At 39.3% G+C, this 22,822-nt stretch overlaps 1 protein-coding gene across 4 annotated transcripts in view; it reads right to left on the bottom strand.

The window, feature by feature from the left end:
• Nucleotides 1–734: 734 nt before the first annotated feature.
• gfra2b (GDNF family receptor alpha 2b) overlaps nt 735–22,822 on the bottom strand; it is a 111,925-nt gene continuing 89,837 nt past the window's right edge. Inside the window, exons 6-10 of one of the 4 annotated variants that reach the window (XM_027175430.2) lie at nt 21,229–21,369; nt 20,848–21,035; nt 8,868–8,918; nt 2,997–3,125; nt 735–949 (exon numbers count right to left, since the gene is read on the bottom strand). In XM_027175430.2, the coding sequence (XP_027031231.1) occupies nt 938–949; nt 2,997–3,125; nt 8,868–8,918; nt 20,848–21,035; nt 21,229–21,369 (521 nt within the window). In that variant the 3' untranslated portion in view covers nt 735–937. Of the gene's footprint in view, nt 3,126–8,867; nt 8,919–19,759; nt 20,707–20,847; nt 21,036–21,228; nt 21,370–22,822 lie in introns of those variants that run through there. The other 3 variants (XM_047805266.1, XM_047805265.1, XM_027175433.2) reach the window with 3 other exon arrangements.

Raw genomic sequence — 22,822 nt, 5'->3', positions numbered from 1 at the left:
GTATGTTGTGTCTCATGTGTTGTTTATTTTGTGTCTCATTTGTTTACTGTATGTTGTGTCTCGTGTGTTGTTTATGCTGTGTCTCATTTGTTGTTTATGTTGTGTCTCGTGTGTTGTTTATGCTGTGTCTCATTGAATTATGTGGTGTCTCACTTGTTGTTTATGCTGTGTCTCGTGTGTTGTTTATGCTGTGTCTCATTTGTTGTTTATGCTGTGTCTCGTGTGTTGTTTATGCTGTGTCTCGTGTGTTGTTTATGCTGTGTCTCACATGTGTTGCCCTGCCTGATCCTCATTCTGTTCCTGTTTCCACACACATGTTCCTCAGGTTCCTGATTATTTCCCCTATTTATACCTGTTGTCTGAATATGGATCTGAATTTTGGCTCCATTTCTGACACTTACTGCTCATGTGTTCTTTGTTAAACCGTTTAAACATAATAACATTAATTACTTCTTCTTATTAAAAAAATATCCAAATAAAATGTTTCCTGATGCCGCTGATCGGTGAATAATCAGAACTCAGTAAAGAAAAGAAAAAACTCATTTCAGTAAAGAAAAAAAACACGTACTAGTACTCAGTACTGATGCATCCCTAATCGTGATAATAGAGATGATATTGACATGGAAATGAAATGTATCATCAGCACACGCCTACATGTACACGTCTAAAAGCCATATTAAACGTACTTTTATGCACTTTATCATATATCATACAGTCAGGCCCGAAAGTCTGAGTCAAAACCTGTCCAAAATTTTTATTCCATCAGTTAACAAACACAATCCAGTTTGGTCTAATTATATTAGTGAAGGATGATTTGTTTTGAGAAACACAAGCGATTCACAGCTCACACTCCTGGAATCCTGTATCTGCTTTCTTCTCATGCAATGAAGACGTGTTCATACAGATGGATGTTTTTATTCTGACAAGCTGCGACAGCTTAATGGTGCTCCTGTAATGTAAAAAATAAAGGAACAAACTGAGCAAAGCAAACAACCAAAAAAAGCCCACCAGTTAATATGCAGAAGGTGTGTGAGGGGGAATGAGGTTAAGTGCGCTTTCTTTTCTGACGCTCTTCTTTCTTGAATAAAAATAATAAGGCAAAGCAATCAATCAAGACGAGTATGATTGAAAGATCAGACTTTCCTTAAATGACATCTTCGTGTGGAAAGACAATAATCTCCAAATAGGACCGCAGGATGATGCGTAAAAGCCAAAATCATTACATTTGGTTGGAATTTTTGCATTTAGTAAAATATTAGTTTTACCATATAACATAAACAGATAAACAGATTGTGCTATCTTTATTTAGGAACATAACAGTTTATTGCACTTTTTCTAAACTATTATATAAATATTAAATAATATAAAAAAATATGTGCTAGTTGCGATGTTCAGTACAGATTCATTTCAAGGTTACGCTTATTAAAAGCTCTATGCTTCTCTTCTCGGAAGACTTTTCATTAGATGTCGGAGCGTGGCTGTGGGGATTTGTGATCATTCAGCAACAAGAACATTAGTGAGATCAGACACTGATGTTGATGATAGTGAGGAGGTTCTTCCACTTTCATCAACCGTAGGGAAGATCATATCTTCATGGTTTGTGCTTTGTGCACAGGTGCATTGTCATGCTGGAACAGGTTTGAGCCTCTTAGTTCCAGTGAAGGGAAATTATAAAATATAACACTGCAGCTCACATACATATCTTTACATACCATCACACCGCAGCTGAGTGCGATGGTCGTGCATCCATAAACTTTAGGCCACATAGTGCATGTGTCTCAGCACATCTCTGTTCTTTTTTTATAAGTAAGATGTTGATATTAACAGAAATGTAAACCTTGCCATTATTGTTTATTTCCGCTAAATTCTTAATTCTGATTGGTAGTTTTGGCTGGAAGCAGCTCTAATATTTTATCATTTCTATAGTAACACTTTAAATAAATAACTTTAAACAGACATTCATTTGAGACACATTTTTGGAAGGTCTTCAGTATCAGTGCTGGAGATTCTCAAAACCAACAACTTATATTTTATACTTTACTAAATCATAACGATTTTAAGAATTAATATTAAACCTGACTGTAAATGGATGGAAAATATCATGTTTTTTTTTTTTTAAATTAGCAACTAATTAACTGCAAAAATGGCAGTGGAAGGAGAGGAAGCGAACACTTCAAGGTCATGCAGTTATGGATAAATAATCTGAAAATGGAGGAGCGTGAAGCATGAAGACGTGATGTAGCCAATGCTATGTCCTGTGCTGAGGATTGACAAGCAAGGCGTTGTGTGAAAATGAATCTTCATTATCCATATTTTTTGAAATTTATTGTAAAGTACTCTGACATAACCAAGTGCCAGCCAGTCAGAGATGTCTGGGGTGAAGCATCCATATTTTTAGTCTTCCACTAGCCTTAGTGCTTAATAACTGATTCAATAAAAAGTCATTACGACTAACTCAGACTGATGGACCTGACTTTTTCTTTAAATAAAAAGCATTTCACATATGAACGATGTGTCCTGTCATGTCAGACAGCCGTGTGGAGATTTATTTTACAGCTCTTTCTGCTCAGCTGGATGTAATTATACAGAAGAAGCTCATTATTATGGAAAATGCGTTCGTATCTGTGAGCCACATACTGTTTCAAATATCCACCAATGGTCTCCTGTGATTATATACCTGTACATCACAAAGGCTTTTTTACCATTCTTACTTTCGTCGGCTGTTCAAACCTGAATTTCTCAAAAAAATAACCTCCCCCTGATTAGCCCACATTGCTAAGCTAAAAGTCACGTAGATGCTTCTCGTGCTGTAGGACTACACTTCTGCAGTCTCTTCATTTTGAGCAAAATTGTTAAAAATGGCATGTGAGACACAGAAAGAGCAAAAGATAGAGAGACAGGGAGAAAGAATGACAGAGATCAATGTCAGGGTTTGGACCGGAGGTGTCCATTTGATTGTTTTGGCCCTCGTGGACTCAGAGATTTATTTACACGACCTGAATGACAAGTACGATGGACAGGATGATGGTTGCCGTGGAGACACTGGACAGATACGCAGACGAGTGTCTGTCGTTTTCAGATTGGTGGGAGTCGATGGACCTGTCCATCTCGGAGTCCAGGATGTTCTGTGAAAAAAAAAAAAAAAGGAACGTTATTAAGTAATGTTATTAAGTCAGTAAAAGCTTCACAATAGTTGCATTAGAATATTACGTCATTATTACTAACTTAAGCACATAACAGAGATGAGATTCTTCTAGAATCTACAAAGTGCTACTGAGGTGTGTTAGCTGAAATCACTCGGCGCGATGGGGGACCCGACGATCTTGCGATAGACTGATATTGTGCCGAATAGCATCTAACTGAACTAGAGTATCAGGGAAGTAACACAAATACCGTTATCTGTTTCTTCTTAGTGGTAAAATGATTTGTGATTGTTTTCATATTTACTTTAAAACAAGACGATCTGTACCAGACAACAGAACAGTTTTCTGTACAGTTGACAGACATTAAATGATATTTGGGCATAGAACCCTTTATTCTCTCCACATTTCAGTACTGTAGAATTCATTACTTTGCATATCCCAACTTTGAAGGTTGGGGTCAGAGCGCAGGGGCAGCTATGATACAGCCCCCCTGTAGCAGGAGGGTTAAGGGCCTTGGAGCATGAGCCCTGAGACTCCCATCAACATTCCAAAGCCTTAACCACTTTAGCGACTGCTGCCCTAGGAGTTATCTAATAAATAAAAATGCCAGGTGCTGTGAGAAGATGTTCACATGTGTCCAGTCTTTTCTGGAAAGTTCCAGTGCTGGTGAAGATTTTCACCCCAACCAATCAGAAGCCACATTTGAGTCTATTGAAAGCCAGGATCGACTTATTCAACAGGTGGAATCTGGTCTAGCGCCTGTTAGATCGGCATGAAAACCTGCTTAAACGCTGGAGCTTTGCAGATAAGATTGGACATCCCTGGTTTAACCCTCCTGCAGACCTCGTCTGCTTTCCTATACAAATTAGGAGCGCCGAGTCAAGTTGACCTTGTCTTTTTGACTGCTTATAAAAAATGAAGTATATATGATAGCTTTTTCTTTCACATTTTTAGTCTAACTTGTTTCCAACATATTAACATTCATTTGCAAAAAATTTTTAATATTTGGTATAATAAACCTCATTACTATGCAAAAATGACTCATTTTCTAGTAAAAAAAAAAACAAAAAACAAACATACATTTTGAATTATTTTCACTATAGAGGCACGAAAGCTAATGCAGAATTACAGGCTGGTATATTTCAAAGCCAGGAGATTGTTTTGCAACCATTTTGACGATTTTTAATTTCAGCAAATAATAAAACCTGTTTTTTTTCAGGTCAAATTGACTTGAATGCTTATAAATCAAAATGCAATGCCCATTGCTTGTGTGTGTGTGTGTGTGTGTGTGTGTGTGTGTGTGTGTGTGTGTGTGTGTGTGTGTGTGTGTGTGTGTGTGTGTGTGTGTGTGTGTGTGTGTGTGTGGCATCATTTTGGTAGATCATATTTTGCCCTCTGCTATGCAAAGGCATATCAAAAGTGTGAATATTTACAAATGTGTAGCCTTTTTTTTTCTGGAAGCCTAATGAAATGCAATGCCCTATTTGTGTGTGTGTTTGTGTGTGTGTGCGTGTGTGTGTGGTGTGTGAGTGTGTGATTTGGGTGCGTGTGTTAGTGGACATTTTTGTGTCTGTATGTATGTTCATTGCGCTGAAAAGGACAAAAGTGTGACCTATTGCCCCACTAAATGTGGCCGGGTCAAGTCGGCCCTGGACGACTTGAGGAGTTTTACGAACACATAAGTTCAACGAAAATAGATAAAATTAATTTTAATTGCAAAGTCCATAATTTGGAACAATCCTGGAAAATTTCAGGCAAATATGTCGAAGGAAACCCAAGTTCTGACACATTAAACTTTCCGACCGAGTCAGATTGACCCCGAGGTCTGCAGAAGGGTTACAGTAAGTAAACTGTCAGGTGGGTGAGCGTGTTGATTTGTGAGTCAGGTTATTTAATGCTTTGCAGTGTGAGACATGGAACATTTTCAATCGGTACAAACAAATTAACTGTTATATTGCCACGAGTCTGATCTAAAATGAGTCAGGACTCTGTCGGCTTTCGGTGTGAGGCGTGCGTTTTTCCCTCTGTTGATGAATTTTAGTGGTTGAAGATAAACACCTTCAGATTGTAGCTGCTTATGAACAAGAACTTGGGGCATCACAAATGGGTTCGATATCAACATTTACTTTGACGATAGAAACATTTGTGTGGAAAAAAATTGTAGTTTTTAGTAGTTTGTCACAGTTACTGTTCATTCTGCTCTAGATTTACACACATTGCAATAAAAATAATGATGTAATAATATTAACAGTAAAAATACATTAGTAGCCACCATGTCACCTCATTTCACAGCATTTAACTGAGTAAAGCGCTTTAGGATCATCAGGGCATTTCTTCCTGAATAAGCACACAATGTTTCACATCAGTCAGAGATGGATAAAGCTGACTGAAAGCTACTCTGTTACAGTATACTGTACTGGGGTTGGACTCAGTAGCAGCATCATTATTTTCTCACCCCACTAGCCACAAGGTTTTAGTCAGTAATTGTAAAAGGGTGTGTCTGAGCTGTCAGAATCATCTCCCTCAGTGAGGTGAATAATCACGATCAGCCTCTATCCCTGATATCTGTGTAGCTCCTCCCTCCTCTAGTGCTCCTGTCTACACTAACCACACTGTCAGTGTCCTGAGGCACAGAACCACGTACACTGACTGTCATGTCAAGCACTGGAAAGGTTTATTATTATTTCTTTTATTAGTAGACTGGAGGAAATGACAGGGGCAACACAAGAACAACGAGCCGCGGGCGAGGGAGCGGGGAGCGGAGCGGAAGGCGAGCGAGCCAAGGCGAGCGAGCGAGCGAGCGAGCGAGCGAGCGAGCGAGCGAGCGAGCGAGCGAGCGAGCGAGCCAAGGGGAGCGAGCGAGCGAGCGAGCGAGCGAGCGAGCGAGCGAGCGAGCGAGCGAGCGAGCGAGCGAGCGAGCGAGCGAGCGAGCGAGCGAGCCAAGGGGAGCGAGCGAGCGAGCGAGCGAGCGAGCGAGCGAGCGAGCGAGCGAGCGAGCGAGCGAGCGAGCGAGCGAGCGAGCGAGCGAGCCAAGGGGAGCGAGCGAGCGAGCGAGCGAGCGAGCGAGCGAGCGAGCGAGCGAGCGAGCGAGCGAGCGAGCGAGCCAAGGGGAGCGAGCGAGCGAGCGAGCGAGCGAGCGAGCGAGCGAGCGAGCGAGCGAGCGAGCGAGCGAGCGAGCGAGCGAGCGAGCCAAGGGGAGCGAGCGAGCGAGCGAGCGAGCGAGCGAGCGAGCGAGCGAGCTAGCGAGCTAGCGAGCGAGCGAGCGAGCGAGCCAAGGAGCGAGCGAGCGAGCGAAGGCGAGCGAGCGAGCGAGCGAGCGAGCGAGCGAGCGATGCGAGCGAGCTATCTATCTATCTATCCAATTTTATCTATCTATCCAATTTTATCTATCTATCTATCTATCTATCTATCTATCTATCTATCTATCTATCTATCTATCTATCTATCTATCTATCTATCTATCCATCCATCCATCCATCCATCCATCCAAACCACCACCAATTCACCCAACCCAGAGAGGTCTGAGGCAAATGTAGTATACACTAAAAAGCCTTGCCTATTATTTGCAATTTTTATTTTATTTGTGTGTTATTATTTTACAGAAATGGATTTTTTAACTTTACAACTACAGCATCTGTGAAAGTGTCAGGACTCAGGCCGGACTTTGGCCATGTGCGTTTGTTTATGTTCTGTGTTCACGTGTCTGCCCCGCCCTCGTCTCTTCCTCCCTGCCTCTGCACACCTGTTCCTTATGTGGTTAATTGTCATGTGTGTTTAGCCATGCCACGTTGCCTATGGCGGCGAGGAATCCTTGTCGTTATCTGTCGCGCCTGTTGTCGTCTCGTGTCTAGTCTGTGGTCCCGTTTTTGTGTTTTATTTATTATAAACCTGTTTATTTTTACACTATCCTGCATTTGGGCCTGTTTTTATCCCTGCATCCCTGACAGAAAGAGGAAGTGTGCAAACTAAGAATCCATAGCCATGTGACAAGACGTTCTTGAATTGTGAATACAAACCTGTGATCTGAGTTAGACAGTCAGAGCTGCTGCTATAGAAAATTACTAATTAACCAGATTTCAGTAGCTGACGGCGCTGTGGTATAAATCATGTGTTTATATACTGTATATAAAATACACACATACACATTACTCAGAACGCAGTGTAATGACTCAAAAATGGCAAAATAATAATGAATGAGGCTGAATTAAAGTGTCAAAAAAGAGAACAAAATGTTTTAAAAAAAGTGAAAATCTGCAGCATTAGTTTTTTTTCTATACTCTTGAACTGCTGAGTTCAGTGGTGTAGTAGTTTTTTTGTAGTGAGTATACTGTGATTTTTTGCTGCTCACACCCCATAGGCACCACCACACTCACTAATGCATAAAATATGCATCTACATGTAATTTAGAGCATTATTAAAGACTGCTTATGTGTTATCAACATTCTAATTTATTATAAGCAACAAAAGACAGTCAGCTGATAAAACCTGTGCTCCAGGTCCCATATTCATATAACATTTAAGGCTAAATGTAGCTCTTAAAGGTATAAAGTTCACCCAGAAATGAAAATTGTGTTATTTCATCACCCTCAATTTGTTCCAAAACTGTATGAGTTTCTTTCTTCTGTTTAACACAAAATATGATACATTGAAAAAATTACACAATTTTCATTTTTGGGTGAACTTTATACCTTTAAGAGCTACATTTATCCTTAAATGTTATATGAATATGGGACCTGGAGCTCAGGTTTTATCAGCTGTCAATTTTCAATGTATATTTAAGAGTGAACAATAAACATTTGTTCAGTTTTATCACCAACACTCTTTCATTGCAGAACATTGTGAACTGAACGAACTGGTAGTTTACAAAGCTTAAATACATTTGTACTCGGGCTGTGGGAGAAATGTCACCCGTAGCTGCTGTAGCTTTAGTCGCAGGCTTCCGAAAACACTCAGAGTGTAGTTTGGGTCTGCTTTCGTTTCATATCTTCTTTTACATTAGTTAGTTAATTTCAAATTTGCGCCAAAAAACACAGCCAAGCAACTGATTTTCCACCTTGGTAGCTGACGTCAGATCAGGTCACAGGCCACGGAAGCCCCAATAGTCCAAAAACGTTAGTGATCGCAATCGCAACCACAGTCTGTGTTCGCAACACAGTGCGGGGTGAATTTATGAATGAAAGTTCTGTCACAAAACGATATTGTTACGTGTCCTCACGCTTTTTAAGTGGGTATACGGAAATCCTTGGCATTTCCTAGTGGGTATACGGCGTATACCTGCGTATCACGTAGACTACACCACTGCCTGAGTTGAACTGAAAGAGCCTGAAAGAGCTACATGAATAAATCTTTGAGCAACAACACGCCTGGTGTTTATGTATCCGAATCTGTGTCTCGTATATTGGACATCTGATTGCTGAGCTTAGGGAACAGACTTGTGGGATTCCTTTTATTACCACTGTCTCTATTGATCATCACTGAGATGCACAGAAGGGATTTTATACTAAATAGTTCAGCTGTATTGCTGTAAGATCTAAGAGACAGCCCTAAGAGTCAGTGGGACAGGAGACCGTGAGCCATGTGACCAAGTGTTTTTTGTGTGTCGCTCTTCAGTCGCTCGGCTCTTCAACCTGGTGTTTGCGCTTCGCTCGAGCTCCCAACACACCCGAGGTAATCAAAGTTGTGTAGCTGGAAATGAGCTGAATTTCCCTACGCTTGGCGTCTTACCTCATCTGCACATTCAAAACTGCTGGAGGGAGAACACTTCTCATCACCGTCCTGGGAGACACAGACATAGGAAAATATGATTGGGGAAGATAAAAGCTCTGCTAAACATCCATCAAAACGTTATGTGCAGCATGAACAGCGAAAGTCAGAAGTTTTTATTGCGTCGGCCATCTTTTTTTTTTAATGCCTCATGTATTCTTCATATAATTCATAACAGAGCACGGAGACACCCAGAATGGAACAGGTGACCTTTCTTACCACACAGCATTAACTGTTCTCATCTCTTAATCACCATTTCTTCATTCGACTCATAATTTCTGAAGTCTGACTCAAAGAAAAAAAACAGCATGACTAAGAGTTTGTGGTGTTGACTCGGCTTCCAAATTCCCCAGACCTCGATCTGATAGAGTGTCTGTGGGATGTGCTGGACAAACAAGTCTGATCTATTAAAGGCTTCACCTCACATCGATGGATATGTGTGTGTTTGGATCTGTGTGTGTGTGTGTGTGTGTGTGTGTGTGTGTGTGTGTGTGTGTGTGTTTGTTTCTCTCACTGGGTGTGTTTCAATAGATGTGTGTTTCTCTACAGTAAGTGTGTGTCTTTGTGTTTGGATATGTGTGTATGTGTGTATGTATCTCTGTGTTTGGTTCTGTGTCTGTGTGTGTCGCTGTATGTGTGTTTCAATAGGTGTGTGTCTTTGTTATGTGTTTGGACCTGTGTTTGTGTGTTTCAATACGTGTGTATGTGTGTTTAAATATGTGTATGTATGTCTATTTCTCTAGGGGTGTCTTTGTGTGTGTGTGTGTGTGTATCTCTGTGATTGGGTCTGTGTTTTTGTGTGTGTTTCAACAGGTGTTTGTGTGTTTCAATAGGTCTGTGTGTGTGTTTCTCTAGGTGTGTTTCCTTGTGTGTGTCTCTGTGTTGGTCTGATCCATTAAAGGCTTCACCTCAACTCTTACAGGAATTAAAGGATCTGCTGCTAACATTTAGGTTCCAGTCTACTTCACACTTTTAGCGGTCTTGTGGAGTTCAGGCCTTGGTGAATCAGAGCTGTTTTAGGCAGGTGCTTTTAATGTTGTGGCTGATAAATACAAGCTCTTTATAATACCAGCTCTATTAGCTCAGCCAGGGAAAACTCCTCTGGACTTTCAAGAAAGTGCACTTTTCTCTCTGACGTGTCTTGTACATCCATGTGTGATGTAAAATACTGTGGCATGTAAAGATAAAAGACATTTTAAACACACTGTCCTTCATAACATCTTCGGACTCAAACGTTCACAGCATTTCATAACTCCTCTGTCCTTTATAACTCCTCTGTCCTTGCTCATGCATCACCTTGGGATTTAATCATAAAAATACCTCAAAAATACCTCTTTCTGTATTCATACTGTATGTGAATCGATCGAACACCTCGTGTCTTGTTTGTGAATCGTCTGTTACGAATAATGAAAAACGTATAGTTTATTTCACCTCAGGAGATATTGAAAAAACGCCACACAATGTCTCACGGCCAAGTTACATCGTCCAAATTCATGAGAAGATCATGAGAAGAAGAAAAGTACAATATGCTTTCCTCTCATTCTTCTTTAGTTTACTAATGTTGACTAATGAGGACACAGTGCAGAGCATCCGAACTAGAGTTTATTTAAATAATAACCCTTTTCGTAGTCTTAAAAAATCTAAAACACTAAAATTGGTTTCAGGTGGAAAAAAAACAACAAAAACCGCATCTACCGCATTTGGTAGAAGCCTTCATCTAGAGCGGGCATCACCAAATGGCGGACCGCGGTCCGGATTCGGACCGAGTGACGGGTCTGCCTGGACCCGTTAAAATTCTAATATTATCATATTAAGCATCTCCTTATTATAATCTAATATTATAAGATTATATAAGCTCTTTGATATTAATAAAAAGATAAATATTTCGTTCATGCGCAGTTAATCTAGTTATTACGACCGGAGCGTCATCAAAAGCCGAGCCAAAAACAGATTGTTTCTGTTCTATACTCCAGAGCAGAAGGTGGCAGTAATGCACCTAATTACGCTGGCAGGACAATTAAGATTCAACCTGCTGGCAGGACAGTTACATGTCCATTTCTCTCACTAGGAATGGAAGATGGAAAGGGAGTAAGGAGAGGTGGAAAGGAGAGAGGAAAAAGGGAGCTGCTCAAAGCTCTACACTTTTCTTTTATTCAGTAAATTCTGCCTTGTTCTATTTTACTTGAAATGTCCCTTTGCCTAAGGTTCCTGTGTTATTAATGTAGTTAATGTTTAAAAAAGGGGAAGCTCAAAAGTCTTTTCTTTAATTTTTTTCTTAATGATTAAAAGCACTTTTATTTTATTCAGAAGATTCTGAATGTTTTACATTACTTGAAATCTAGGCCCTAAGTTCAGGCTGCACAAAGCAAAGTGTGTTTGTACATTTTATTTATTTTATTCAGAAGAAATTCAGTGTCTGTTGTCTGTTACTTGACATGTAGTAAAGACAACTACAGGATTGTTTTCCATTCAAGTGCCAGACAAGTTCAGACTTGGAAAACACTTGAAATTTAACAATAAATGATACAGAAATGTGTGTGCGTTATTGATTTTATTAACATGAGGGCACACTATTTTAAGTGACAATATAAGATTCGGACCTTTGCTGGGAGGAAATTTTAGTAACTGGATCTCTTTGAATTTTAATCGAATACCCCTGATCTAGATTGACTTACATTTATACAACTGACCAATCTGAGGGTTAAGGGCCTTTCTCAGGGGGCCAAAAGAGGCAGATTGGTGGACCTGGGATTCAAACTCAAGTTTCAAGTTTTATTTGTATCGCACTTTTTACAATTGACATTGTCTCAAAGCAGTTTTACAGAACATAAACATAGAACAAAAGGTTAATATAAAGATAATATAAAGATTATTAATAGAATGCAAAATTCAAGATTAATATTAGATGGATTTAGTTCACAATGTAAATGAAAAGGAAAAAGAAACTCACAGCATACAAAAGAGTTTAATAAAGTAAACAACATCCTAGGTAATGCAGTTGGGTGCAGAAAATACATAGTCCAAACAACACCAAGGGGGTAGAATAAGGTTCCTCAATGCCGAGTGCACGGATTTTCATATTACACCACTTTAGAGTACCGTTAACCACCGGCTGTAGTCTAAGTTAGAAAATAAACTCCCAAAATCTCTTAAAAACTCTTACCCAAGTTTATATCTAACTCCAGAAACTTGCTGTGTGACAGTGCAATCTTAGATGTAAGTCATTATACTGTTAGCATGGATGCTAGTTAATCCCACATTGTGTATTTGGTACACAAAAAACTGTCACTGTCATCAAAGGAACCTTGTTAATATGAGACTTTTACCTGAGATCTGAAATGAATTAGCTCATTTTTTAAAGCATGAAGCATTCTTTAGATGAAGTATCAATGGCATCAGTTCTGAAGATCCGAAGTTCGTCAAGAAATCGCACCGTGTTTTTAATCCTAACAAATTCCTAATTGGGGAAGTTGGCAAATTTGATAGTTTGACACCATCAGCGTTTGAACTGTCTGTAGAAACGGTGTACGACAGAAATGTCAAGATTTATTAAAGCTGTAATCACACACACACACACACACACACACACACACACACACACACACACACACACACACACACACACACACACACACACACCTGTATGTCTCACTAAATCAGGTGTGTTGCGTTAGCATTGTGGAAATCATTAAGGGAATATAATTGCTCCACAGAGTTTTTTCCCCCCGTATATCCAATTAATCTGAAAATACCTCACTGACCACCGAGAGAACATTCTGAAAAAAAAAAACAACCTTGTTAAATGAGATGTCACTGAACAACAACATTGTGTTAGAAGTTGGCCGTTTAAACATCCGATTTAAAAAATATATATATAAAATCATTTAGAATAAAAAAAAAATCCCACTTTCAAATGTTTTTCTTCAGTATTTACTGCTTGTAGACGTTTTTAACGTTATGAGAACGGTGTTGCTAGGCAACCGTCAAATTCAGTAGCTAGCGATGTTTCAGTCTAGCAGATCGTCGTTTTTGGGACAGATTAAACTCGCAGTGACGACAGATGAAACCACGTGGGATGTTTTTTCTCAGATTGTGTCAGATAATTGCTAAAAAAAGACTCTGCATGGCTGTAATTACTGTAATTAACACTGCATTGACCTCGAATACTTAGATGTTCTGTTACGGTAAGGAGCAGCAGGACTGAGTAGCAAAATCAGAATATTATTATTATTTATTATTATTATTATTGTCACTATTATTATTATTAATATTATTATAGTGTTATTTAAAGACATTTGTATTAAAAGACCTCCTTTCTCATTTTTACTCTAACAGCAAGTTAGGTATGTGTACTGTATGTGTCTCTATGTGTGTCTCTGTGTTTTGGTCTTTGTGTATTTGGGTGTGTGTGTCGTTAGGTGTGTGTCTGTGTGTGTCTTTGTGTCTGTGTGTTTGTGTGTCTCTCTCTTAGGGTGTGTGTGTGTGTGAGCTTGTGTGTGTGTTTGTGTGTCTATGTGTGTGTGTGTCTACAGTAGGTGTGGGTATGTGTGTGTCTCTCTGTGTTTGGGTCTGTGTGTGTCTGTTTCTCTAGGTGTGTGTCTGTGTGTCTTTGTCTCTATGCGTGTGTCTAGTGTGGGTCTTTGTGCCTGTGTGTGTCTTTCAGTGTGTATGTGTGTGTCTCTAGGTGTGTGTTTGTGTCTCTAGGTGTGTGTGTGACAAATGCTTCTTTTCCAACGGAAAGAACCAGGTGCTGAACCAGCACTCGAACTGCCTCGGTGGAAAAGGGGCATAGGTGTTGGTCTTTGTGTGTGTGTGTGTGTGTGTGTGTGTGTGTGTGTGTGTGTGTAGTTTGAAGGTTGACAGTGGAGGTTTTTCACTATCTATAACAGCTACAGTACTAACACATCTGGAACACAGCTGTTGATGTCAATCATTACCATTCATGAGTTGATTATTTTCCTATAACAACACAAACGCTAGTGTTTTATTCTGCTATTTGTACTAATGCTCTATTTATTCTGCTATTAGTGATTTGACAACAATTATACCTTTTTTTATGTATTAAGGAACGTCACAATCTAAAAAAACAAAACAAAACCCAGCCTGTCGTATTAGACTAGACACCACAATATAGTACAGAGCTACTGTTACAGAAACACATATCTAAACCTTCTGACCAATCAGATTCAAGAATTCAACACCGAGGTGCTATAGAGATATATTACAAGCTACATAAAACCTATTACCTGCCGAAGAGGAAAAGAGTGGTATAAAAGGCTGACAAATACCAAGGTTTAATTAAATCCACTTTTTTTTCTTCCTGGAGTAAGAATCACTTCCCTACTCTCCTCTAAAGGTTACAAAAGCCACTGATGTAATTCAGCATGTAGTGGAACTCAAATTCATAGCGCAGCACCACCTTTTATAGCTATTAACCGTATATATGGGAAATGTCTCAATGTCTTCACATGCACTATTATATTTATAGCTTCATCATTCACTCGTGTTACAGCGACGATCCGGCGTCCGTTTCCTGGGCGGAACGAGACGCAGCCATGAGGGAGAAGCGAGAAGACGTGATGTATTCATAATATTTAAAACATGTTCATGTTTGTGCATCTAAATCCATTTTCAGACAGGTAAAGGATGATCTCTGGGGAAAGAGGTGCTTATGAATAAAGTAAAAAAATAAAACACTGGAAGTGCAGTCATCTATATTCAGTTTAAAATATTGCTACAATGATGGTGTTACAGGGTCGCTTTACTGCAGCTCTCTAAAAAAGATTAACATCACAATGCTTCCAGCTCCTAATAAAAGTACATCAATATATGTGATGATGATTCTCCTGATGTGTGTGTGTGCGTATGTGTACGATGTGTATGTGTGTGTGTGTGTGTGTGTATGATGTGTGTCTGTTTGTATGTGATCGTGTGCGATTGTGTATGTGTATGTGTGTATGATGTGTGTGTGTTTGTGTATGATGTGTGTGTCTGTTTGTATGTGATTGTGTGTGTGACTGTGTGTGTGTGTGTGATTGTGTGTGTATGTGTGTGCGTATGTGTATGATGTGTGTGTGGGTGTATGATGTGTGTGTCTGTTTGTATGTGATTATGTGTGATTGTGTATGTGTATGTGTGTATGTGTATGATGTGTGTGTGTTTGTATGTGAATGTGTGTGTGATTGTGTGTGTATGTGTATGTGTGTGCGTATGTGTATGATTTGTGTGTGTTTGTATGATGTGTGTGTGTGTGTGCGTATGTGAATATTTGTGTGTGATTGTGTGTGTATATATGTGTGTTTGTTTGTGTATGATTTGTGTGTGTGTGTGCGTATGTGAATATTTGTGTGTGATTGTGTGTGTATGTGTATGTGTGTGCGTATGTGTATGATTTGTGTGTGTGTATGATGTGTGTGTCTATTTGTATGTGAATGTGTGTGATTGTGTGTGTGTGTGTGTGCGTATGTGAATATTTGTGTGTGATTGTGTGTGTATATATGTGTGTTTGTTTGTGTATGATTTGTGTGTGTGTGTGCGTATGTGAATATTTGTGTGTGATTGTGTGTGTATGTGTATGTGTGTGCGTATGTGTATGATTTGTGTGTGTGTATGATGTGTGTGTCTATTTGTATGTGAATGTGTGTGATTGTGTGTGTGTGTGTGCGTATGTGAATATTTGTGTGTGATTTTGTGTGTGTATGTGTGTGCGTATGTGTATGATGTGTGTGTCTGTTTGTATGTGATTGTGTGTGATTGTGTATGTGTGTGTGTGTGTGCGTATGTGAATATGTGTGTGTGATTGTGTGTGTGTGTATGTGTATGTGTGTGTGTATGATTTGTGTGTGTGTGTATGTGTGTGTCTGTTTGTATGTGAATGTGTGTGATTGTGTGTGTGTGTGTGCGTATGTGAATATTTGTGTGTGATTTTGTGTGTGTATGTGTGTGCGTATGTGTATGATGTGTGTGTCTGTTTGTATGTGATTGTGTGTGATTATGTATGTGTGTGTGTGCGTATGTGAATGTGTGTGTGATTGTGTGTGTGTGTATGTGTATGATTTGTGTGTGTGTGTATGATGTGTGTGTCTGTTTGTATGTGATTGTGTATGTGTGTGTGTGCGTGCGTATGTGAATATGTGTGTGTGTGTGTATGTGTGTGTGCGTGCGTATGTGAATATGTGTGTGTGTGTGTGTATGTGTCTGTGATTGTGTGTGATTGTGTGTGTATGTTTGCACTCACTCAGTGGGGAAAGAAATGAAAACTCACTCAGAGAAGAGCCTTACAGTAATACCCTCATGTACAAACTTCACTATATTCTAATATACACATTCAAATGAAACTTGTTTTGTATCTTATCCTTTCTACAGATTTCTGTGGCCTTGTTCTCTTAAATGTTTTTTTCTGGTCTTCATATCTAAAAGGCTGAATATTCAAGTTTTATTTGTCACATATATGACATGCGAGTGATGTAATGTAGTGAAATTGCTTTTGTTGCTTTCTTGTCACAAAGTGCAACAATAATATACAGTATATATATATATATATATATATATATATATATATATATATATATATATATATATATATATATATATATATATTCCTCCTTATATTTTTGTGTCTATATAAGTTTTTGGGAAGGAGTCACTAGTTTTATTGCTATGCACCAATCAGAAGTAAACAGCTGACTGTAATGTAGCTTGAAGAATGTTTCATGAATTCTGGTACAGAGACTAAACAAGTGACTTTACTCTATGCTGACTAATCTAAATGTAATAAAATTATTGTATAGCGCTTTTAAACATTCATATTGTTTCAAAGCAGCTTTACAGAAGAACAGAAACAGATTATATTAATAGTAATTATCTATAATAATAATAATAATAATAATAATAATAATAATAATAATAATAATAATAATAATAAATGAAAATATCCATTTAAACTACTATATATCTCTAACATCTATCTAGAGACAACAGCAGTATACACAGTATAACTCATGTAAAGGGGGAAAAGTGCACGTTGATTTGATGTCACACGCTGAACCGAAAAAAAAAAGAAAATCCTCCCAAAATAGAAAGTACACATTCTTTACTTTTGCCTGGTCAGAGGTCAGGAATGACAAGTCCCATCCACACAGTTTTGTTTTCCACCACAGGAACGTCTCAGCTGGTTCTGGACTTTTTCGGTTTATCTCTAACACGACTTGCTACTTTTCTTTTAACTTAAAAACTGTTTTTATTCGAATAAAAATACGGCAGGTGGAGGACGACTGTACTGTATACTCACTTGTCTTGTGGACATTCTACAATTGTAAACAAAACCAGACAAAAGTGATGCCATCTTTTGATAAAACTCTTGTTAGTAATGGGATATTTTTGTGGTATAAGAGGAATAAATCATTTCAGAATGTACTGTTAGAGGAAAATAACTTCCCCCTATAGTGTTACTTTCCCAATATATTATATATAATATTATATATTATATTTTGTCACTCTTTTTCGAGCTCTTTTTGTTGTTTACTGAAGCCCACAAATTAAATTTAGTTAAAAATCACAACCCATAATCACCATCATGGTTATCCCTCCATCCAGCCATCCATTTTCTGTAGCACTTATCCTACACTGAGTCACAAGGAACCTTTCTCAAGGGACTCACACACACATATACACGCACAACAGACAATTCAAAGATACTAATCAGCCCACGATGCATATCTTCGACAGTAGGAAGAAACCGGAAAACCCAGAGGAAACCCCTAAAGCACAGGAAGAACAAACTCTACACACACACACACACACACAGAGGAGGCGGGATCCAAACCTCCATCTCCAGAAAGTGTGACGCAAACATACGATGGATCCAACATGAATAAAAAGCTCTATCGCTCTAACAAATCAACAAAATATTATTGTACATATTCACATTATGCTCGTATAATAAATTTGGACCTAGAGGCTGTGGAATGTATTAGACAAAAAAAAGACTACAATCCTGACTACCGTCTGTGCTTTAAAAACAAAATAAAGAACATTTATTCTGTTGGACTGTAACCATAAACATACATGTCTTCCATATATAATCCTGTCCATTCACTTTCACCAAAAACATGGACATCAGACACACTTGGCCATGATTAGAGTTCGAGTGAATGTCTGACATCATTAAAATATTGTAAAATGTGAAAAGACGTGCAATTACAGCACTGAAAACAGAACACAGACGTCCACCCGAGCAGAAACAAATAAATATCCAACACTCAGATCCTAAATGTGTGAAGGAGACACGAGACAGCCACACATCTGTGCTGTAGGGCTCGAAAAACCCTATAAATTACTCACCGTGCCGAGACTTCTCGAGAAAGGAACATATGTTTGAGATTATTGCAATCTGTTGCCGGTTTAGATCAAAAGAACGTCTCAGTCATAATAATGTGGACGTCAGCGCTTGATCAGAAGTGGAAGGGAACAAAGACGTCACATTCTGGAAAATTAATTCAGGGACTTTACGAAGAATATTCGGTCACGCTGTGAAAAGAAGTCTCAGAGAGCAATTTGATTTGTTGTGGTCCATCACCTTATCGTTTCGATTCGATTCGGCCCGTGTTTGTGCTAGTTATAAGATATAATATAAGAAAATATAAGATATAAGATAAATATAAGATTACAACTGCAGCTCACTCAGGAATGGGAAATGATGTATACTGTAAAAAAGTCAGTCACACTTTGTTCAGTCACAAATATCTCAAATATCTTATTCTATTAGAAGATAATGTTTAAAATGAGAACAAATGATCTGCTAGCAGAAGAAGACCGTTTGCAGCTTGAAATGAGTAGTAACGTCGAAAAATAGGTCAAATAAAAAGCAGTCGCTTTATAACGGCGGATAATTTGGACTAAATCCAAGCTAAGATTTTGTCATTTGAAAAAAATGGGTCAACGGTATCCAAAAAGTGGCAGTAAAAAGGGCTGCGATGTGTCATTACAGAAATGACTCGGACACTTTAGACCACTTTGGAGCTCAATTTCCGTCCAAATCGACACATACTGTAGGATTCTACCAAGAAACTCTTCATTTTTCAATTAGTTCATTTAAAAGTCCTCAGTTCAGAGACTTTGTTTATTCAATGGATCAAATTTGTGTATAATAAAAAACTTGTAACTGTCCTGAATGAGCACCTTTAGCTAAAACTTCAAACCTACTCACTTTTAATGAATTCACTTCCTTTTTTAGGCTAATTTTCTAATTCTATCCTATTCTCTCACACACCTGCAGTTGGTACAGAGTGTTACAGTAAGGCTATTGAAATGAATGTGTAAGTGTGATCATACTTCTCTTATACTAGCCTCTCTTCGTCGGCTTCCAGTGTTTTAGGATTGATTTGAAGGTTTTAGTGTGTGTTTATAAATCCGTGAACCATTTGGCCCCAACTTATCTTTCTGATCTTATCAAACAATACATTTCATTAAGGTCCAGTAGGTCTGCTGATAACTTGCTCTCGGTTGTCCCAAGAGCACAAATGTCGCATCGGGGTAATTGAGCATTTGCAGTTGCTGCTCCTAAACTCTGGAATTCATTGGTATTGTCGGTGACACTGGCCCCAACACTGCCTGGTTTAAAACCCGGTCTGTCTTCTTTAGGGGTAATCACAGCAAATCATCTGTTTGCACCTTACTCTATCCATATTTACCTTCATGTCCTCATTTAACACATCCATACATCTCCTCTTTGGGCTTCCTCTTGACCTCTTACCTGCAGCTCCATCTCCAACATCCTTCTACCAATATAACCATCTTCCTCCTCTGTACATGTCCAAACCATCTCAATCTAGTCTCTCTGACCTCGTCCTCAAAACAGCCAACCTGAGCCGTCCCCCTGATGTGCTCGTTCCTAATCCTGTCCATCCTCGTCACTCCTAAAGAGAACCTCAGCATCCCCATCCCTGTCTCATGTCTTTTCCTCACTGCTACTAACCCAGGTCTAAAATCTAGTCTAAATGCATATTTTTATTCATTGTCATTTAACTATCATTGTCAAAGAAGACAAAGCTTGAAATTAGCAGTAATGTCTAGAAATAGGTAGAACATACAGTAGTAATGTTATGACAATGGGTACATCTGACTATATACAAAATAGTTTGAGATTTTTTGCAGTGTAGGAATTGTAGACAAATGTGCTGTAAGTGTTGTAATGTGTCTCCACTTTTTGCTAAAATAACACCACGGGTTCAGCCAAGGACCTCATTATGTTTTAATCAATTATCTTAAAAGTCCTCAGTTTAGAAATGTTGTTTATTCAATAGATCAAATTTATAAAGAAGCAGACTACAGGAGTGTTTAAGGCTGATCGTCATGGCCGACATCAGTGCACTCTATTCGCTTCACCCACGCTCAGGAACTAGAACTCATCAGCATCTACTAGAACTAGTGCAAGTTGGAAGCTGTTCTAACGTAATATTATTATTATTATTATTATGCGCATATATTTTTTTGCAAAGTGTGTACACTGCCAGCTGTCTGTTCGACACATAGTGGCACGGCTTACTGTTTCCTGTCTTGAACGCCATATTGGAGTCAGAAACAAATCATATAACAGACAAGTGTGCGCTCTGAATTTTAACTCTATGGGTGTGGAATCCAATCCAGACGTAGAGTTGAGGCTGGGAGTTCTCTGGCAGACAAACTGCTCACATCAGACTAGTTCTGTAATGTTGCCTGTCGCTCAGAAAGCTGTTCACTGAACCACTACATTCCCTCAGGCAGATTTGCTGAGCCACTTATGTGAGGTCTTGGAGTGAATCTGTTTCAGAGGGAAAATAGTGGTTTAGGAAATCGCTAGGTAAAGACAGCATTGTTTTACTCTGTTGGATGAATGGTTTCGGCGATGTATTCAATAAGTCAACAAACATGAGATTCAGATGAGGCTCGGTGTTAGACGTACCTTAAGATTAGCGCATGTGGAGAAAACACACGCGCTCTCGACTGGTTTGACGTCGTTAGTGATGATGTCGGGTTTGGTGATAATGGCAGGATGGAGGTTGGGTCTCTCAGACGGGCCGACAGAATGGGATTCGGTGAATGGAAGGAAACCGGCATCTGCGCCGTAACCAAACGCCTGAATTGCGTTTCCTACACACACACACACACACACACACACACACACACACACACACACACACACACACACACACACACACACAAACACAGAGACAGTACTTTAGAGTGAAGTCCAGATATAGAGTTTGAAATCTAGACGTGACTTTTATTTTTCCTCATTAGTGTGTTATTAAGTGATGCTGCATGTCAGGTTATAGCCACTCACTTAGACATGCGTTCTCTCTGAAGTCACGCAGAAAAGCTTCACATTCTGTCTCCTGGTTACCGCTGCCACGGCAACTGCACCACGGCGATATGGTGATGTTGGCATGGTTGGCATCCACGTAGTTTGGGGTCACATCCGATCCTATCGGGGTCAAACGGCACAACGGTCATTTGTCTGTTTTCAGGTTTCGGTTCACGTACATTTTATATGTATAGAAAAAGAAATGCTTGAAACGGTTCCACAGTTTTGTTGAAAGAGCATTTCTAATTGCTGTAATTCTCTACAACATCAGCTCTGTGAGGATCTGTAACTCAAATGTCATTTATATACAAACACGCTCATTCATACGTTGTTGTTTCTAATCTAACGTCTATATGCATCACGTAAGTGGATTATCTGAGGAATTATTCAAATGGAAACATTTTCCGTGAGAAGTTTACATAGCATCTATGTGTCAGCACTAGAGGTCTTCTCGGGTCTAAAGAAATGTACTTGACACGAAGTGACCCGGATCACTTTTTACCCGAACCCGACGTGCATAATTTTTTTTTAAAGAAAGACCCGACCAGAGACAAACCCAAAAAAAATTAGACCCGAGTCCGAATCGACCCGTTGGCAATTTTTTATTACCCCGATTGGACCCGAATGTTGCATAACTCTACACTAAAGTAACCGCAACAGAGGGGATTCAAAATTGATTGACAGGTCTGTTTCAACGAAAATCAGCTTACCGCCAGTCACACGTCACCAGCCACATGTCGCAAGGACTCGAGTCGATGCACACATGCGAGATACAGTAGTTCGGGTCATCTCGGGTCCGTTCGGTAAAAACACATTCATTTTAAATTACCCGAGACCCGATGCCGCTATTATTAGACCCGACCCGACTTGTGTCCGAGGTAGACGTGAAACTTTTAGACCCGAGACCCGAGCGGGTTCGGGTCTAAAAGTTTCACGTCTTTCACGGACCTCGGGTCTTCGGATCTAAGTGGACACGTGAAGACCTCTAGTCAGCACTTTGTAACAGTCAGAGATTAAGTTTAACCGATATGGGAAGTCTTCATGACCAAGGACTTTCCATTTTCTTTATCATATGACAGATGCATTTCTGTCTTATTAACGTCTGGAGAGGTAAAGAAATTGAGGCTGCTGATGGAACAACTGTTTAGAAGTGAATTGATAACTCTAGGAACTACTAAGCGTCCTACAGAGTTTGTGAGTGTTTGGTGTGTTGAGTACATGCTCATTACTCAGTAGCCCATCACATATACAGTACGTCAGAAAGTTTTGTGGATTTTATCGCTGTGGATTATCATTTTTAATGGTTGGACCGACATCTGCACTGATGTTCGTCTGGAATCTTCTGGAATCATCTGCGTTTCTTCTGATTTCCATCTGCATCATCAAAGAAGGTGAACCCTAACCCTAATAAAGTTTTTACCGTATTAAGGCACTTTCATACAAACAAACTTGGTCCGAATTCACAAAAAACTTAGAAATTCAGGAGCTTTCTAATCAGATCTCTGCAGTCTACAATGTCTGAGAAAGAGGCCATGGACATGGGTCACTTTAAGCCACTTTAAAGCTCTATTTC

Source organism: Tachysurus fulvidraco, chromosome 20 (genome assembly GCF_022655615.1).
Source record: "Tachysurus fulvidraco isolate hzauxx_2018 chromosome 20, HZAU_PFXX_2.0, whole genome shotgun sequence".
NCBI classification, from domain to species: Eukaryota; Metazoa; Chordata; class Actinopteri; order Siluriformes; family Bagridae; genus Tachysurus; species Tachysurus fulvidraco.
Note: the sequence above shows the minus strand (reverse complement) of the source record. Positions and strands in the feature narration are given on the sequence as shown.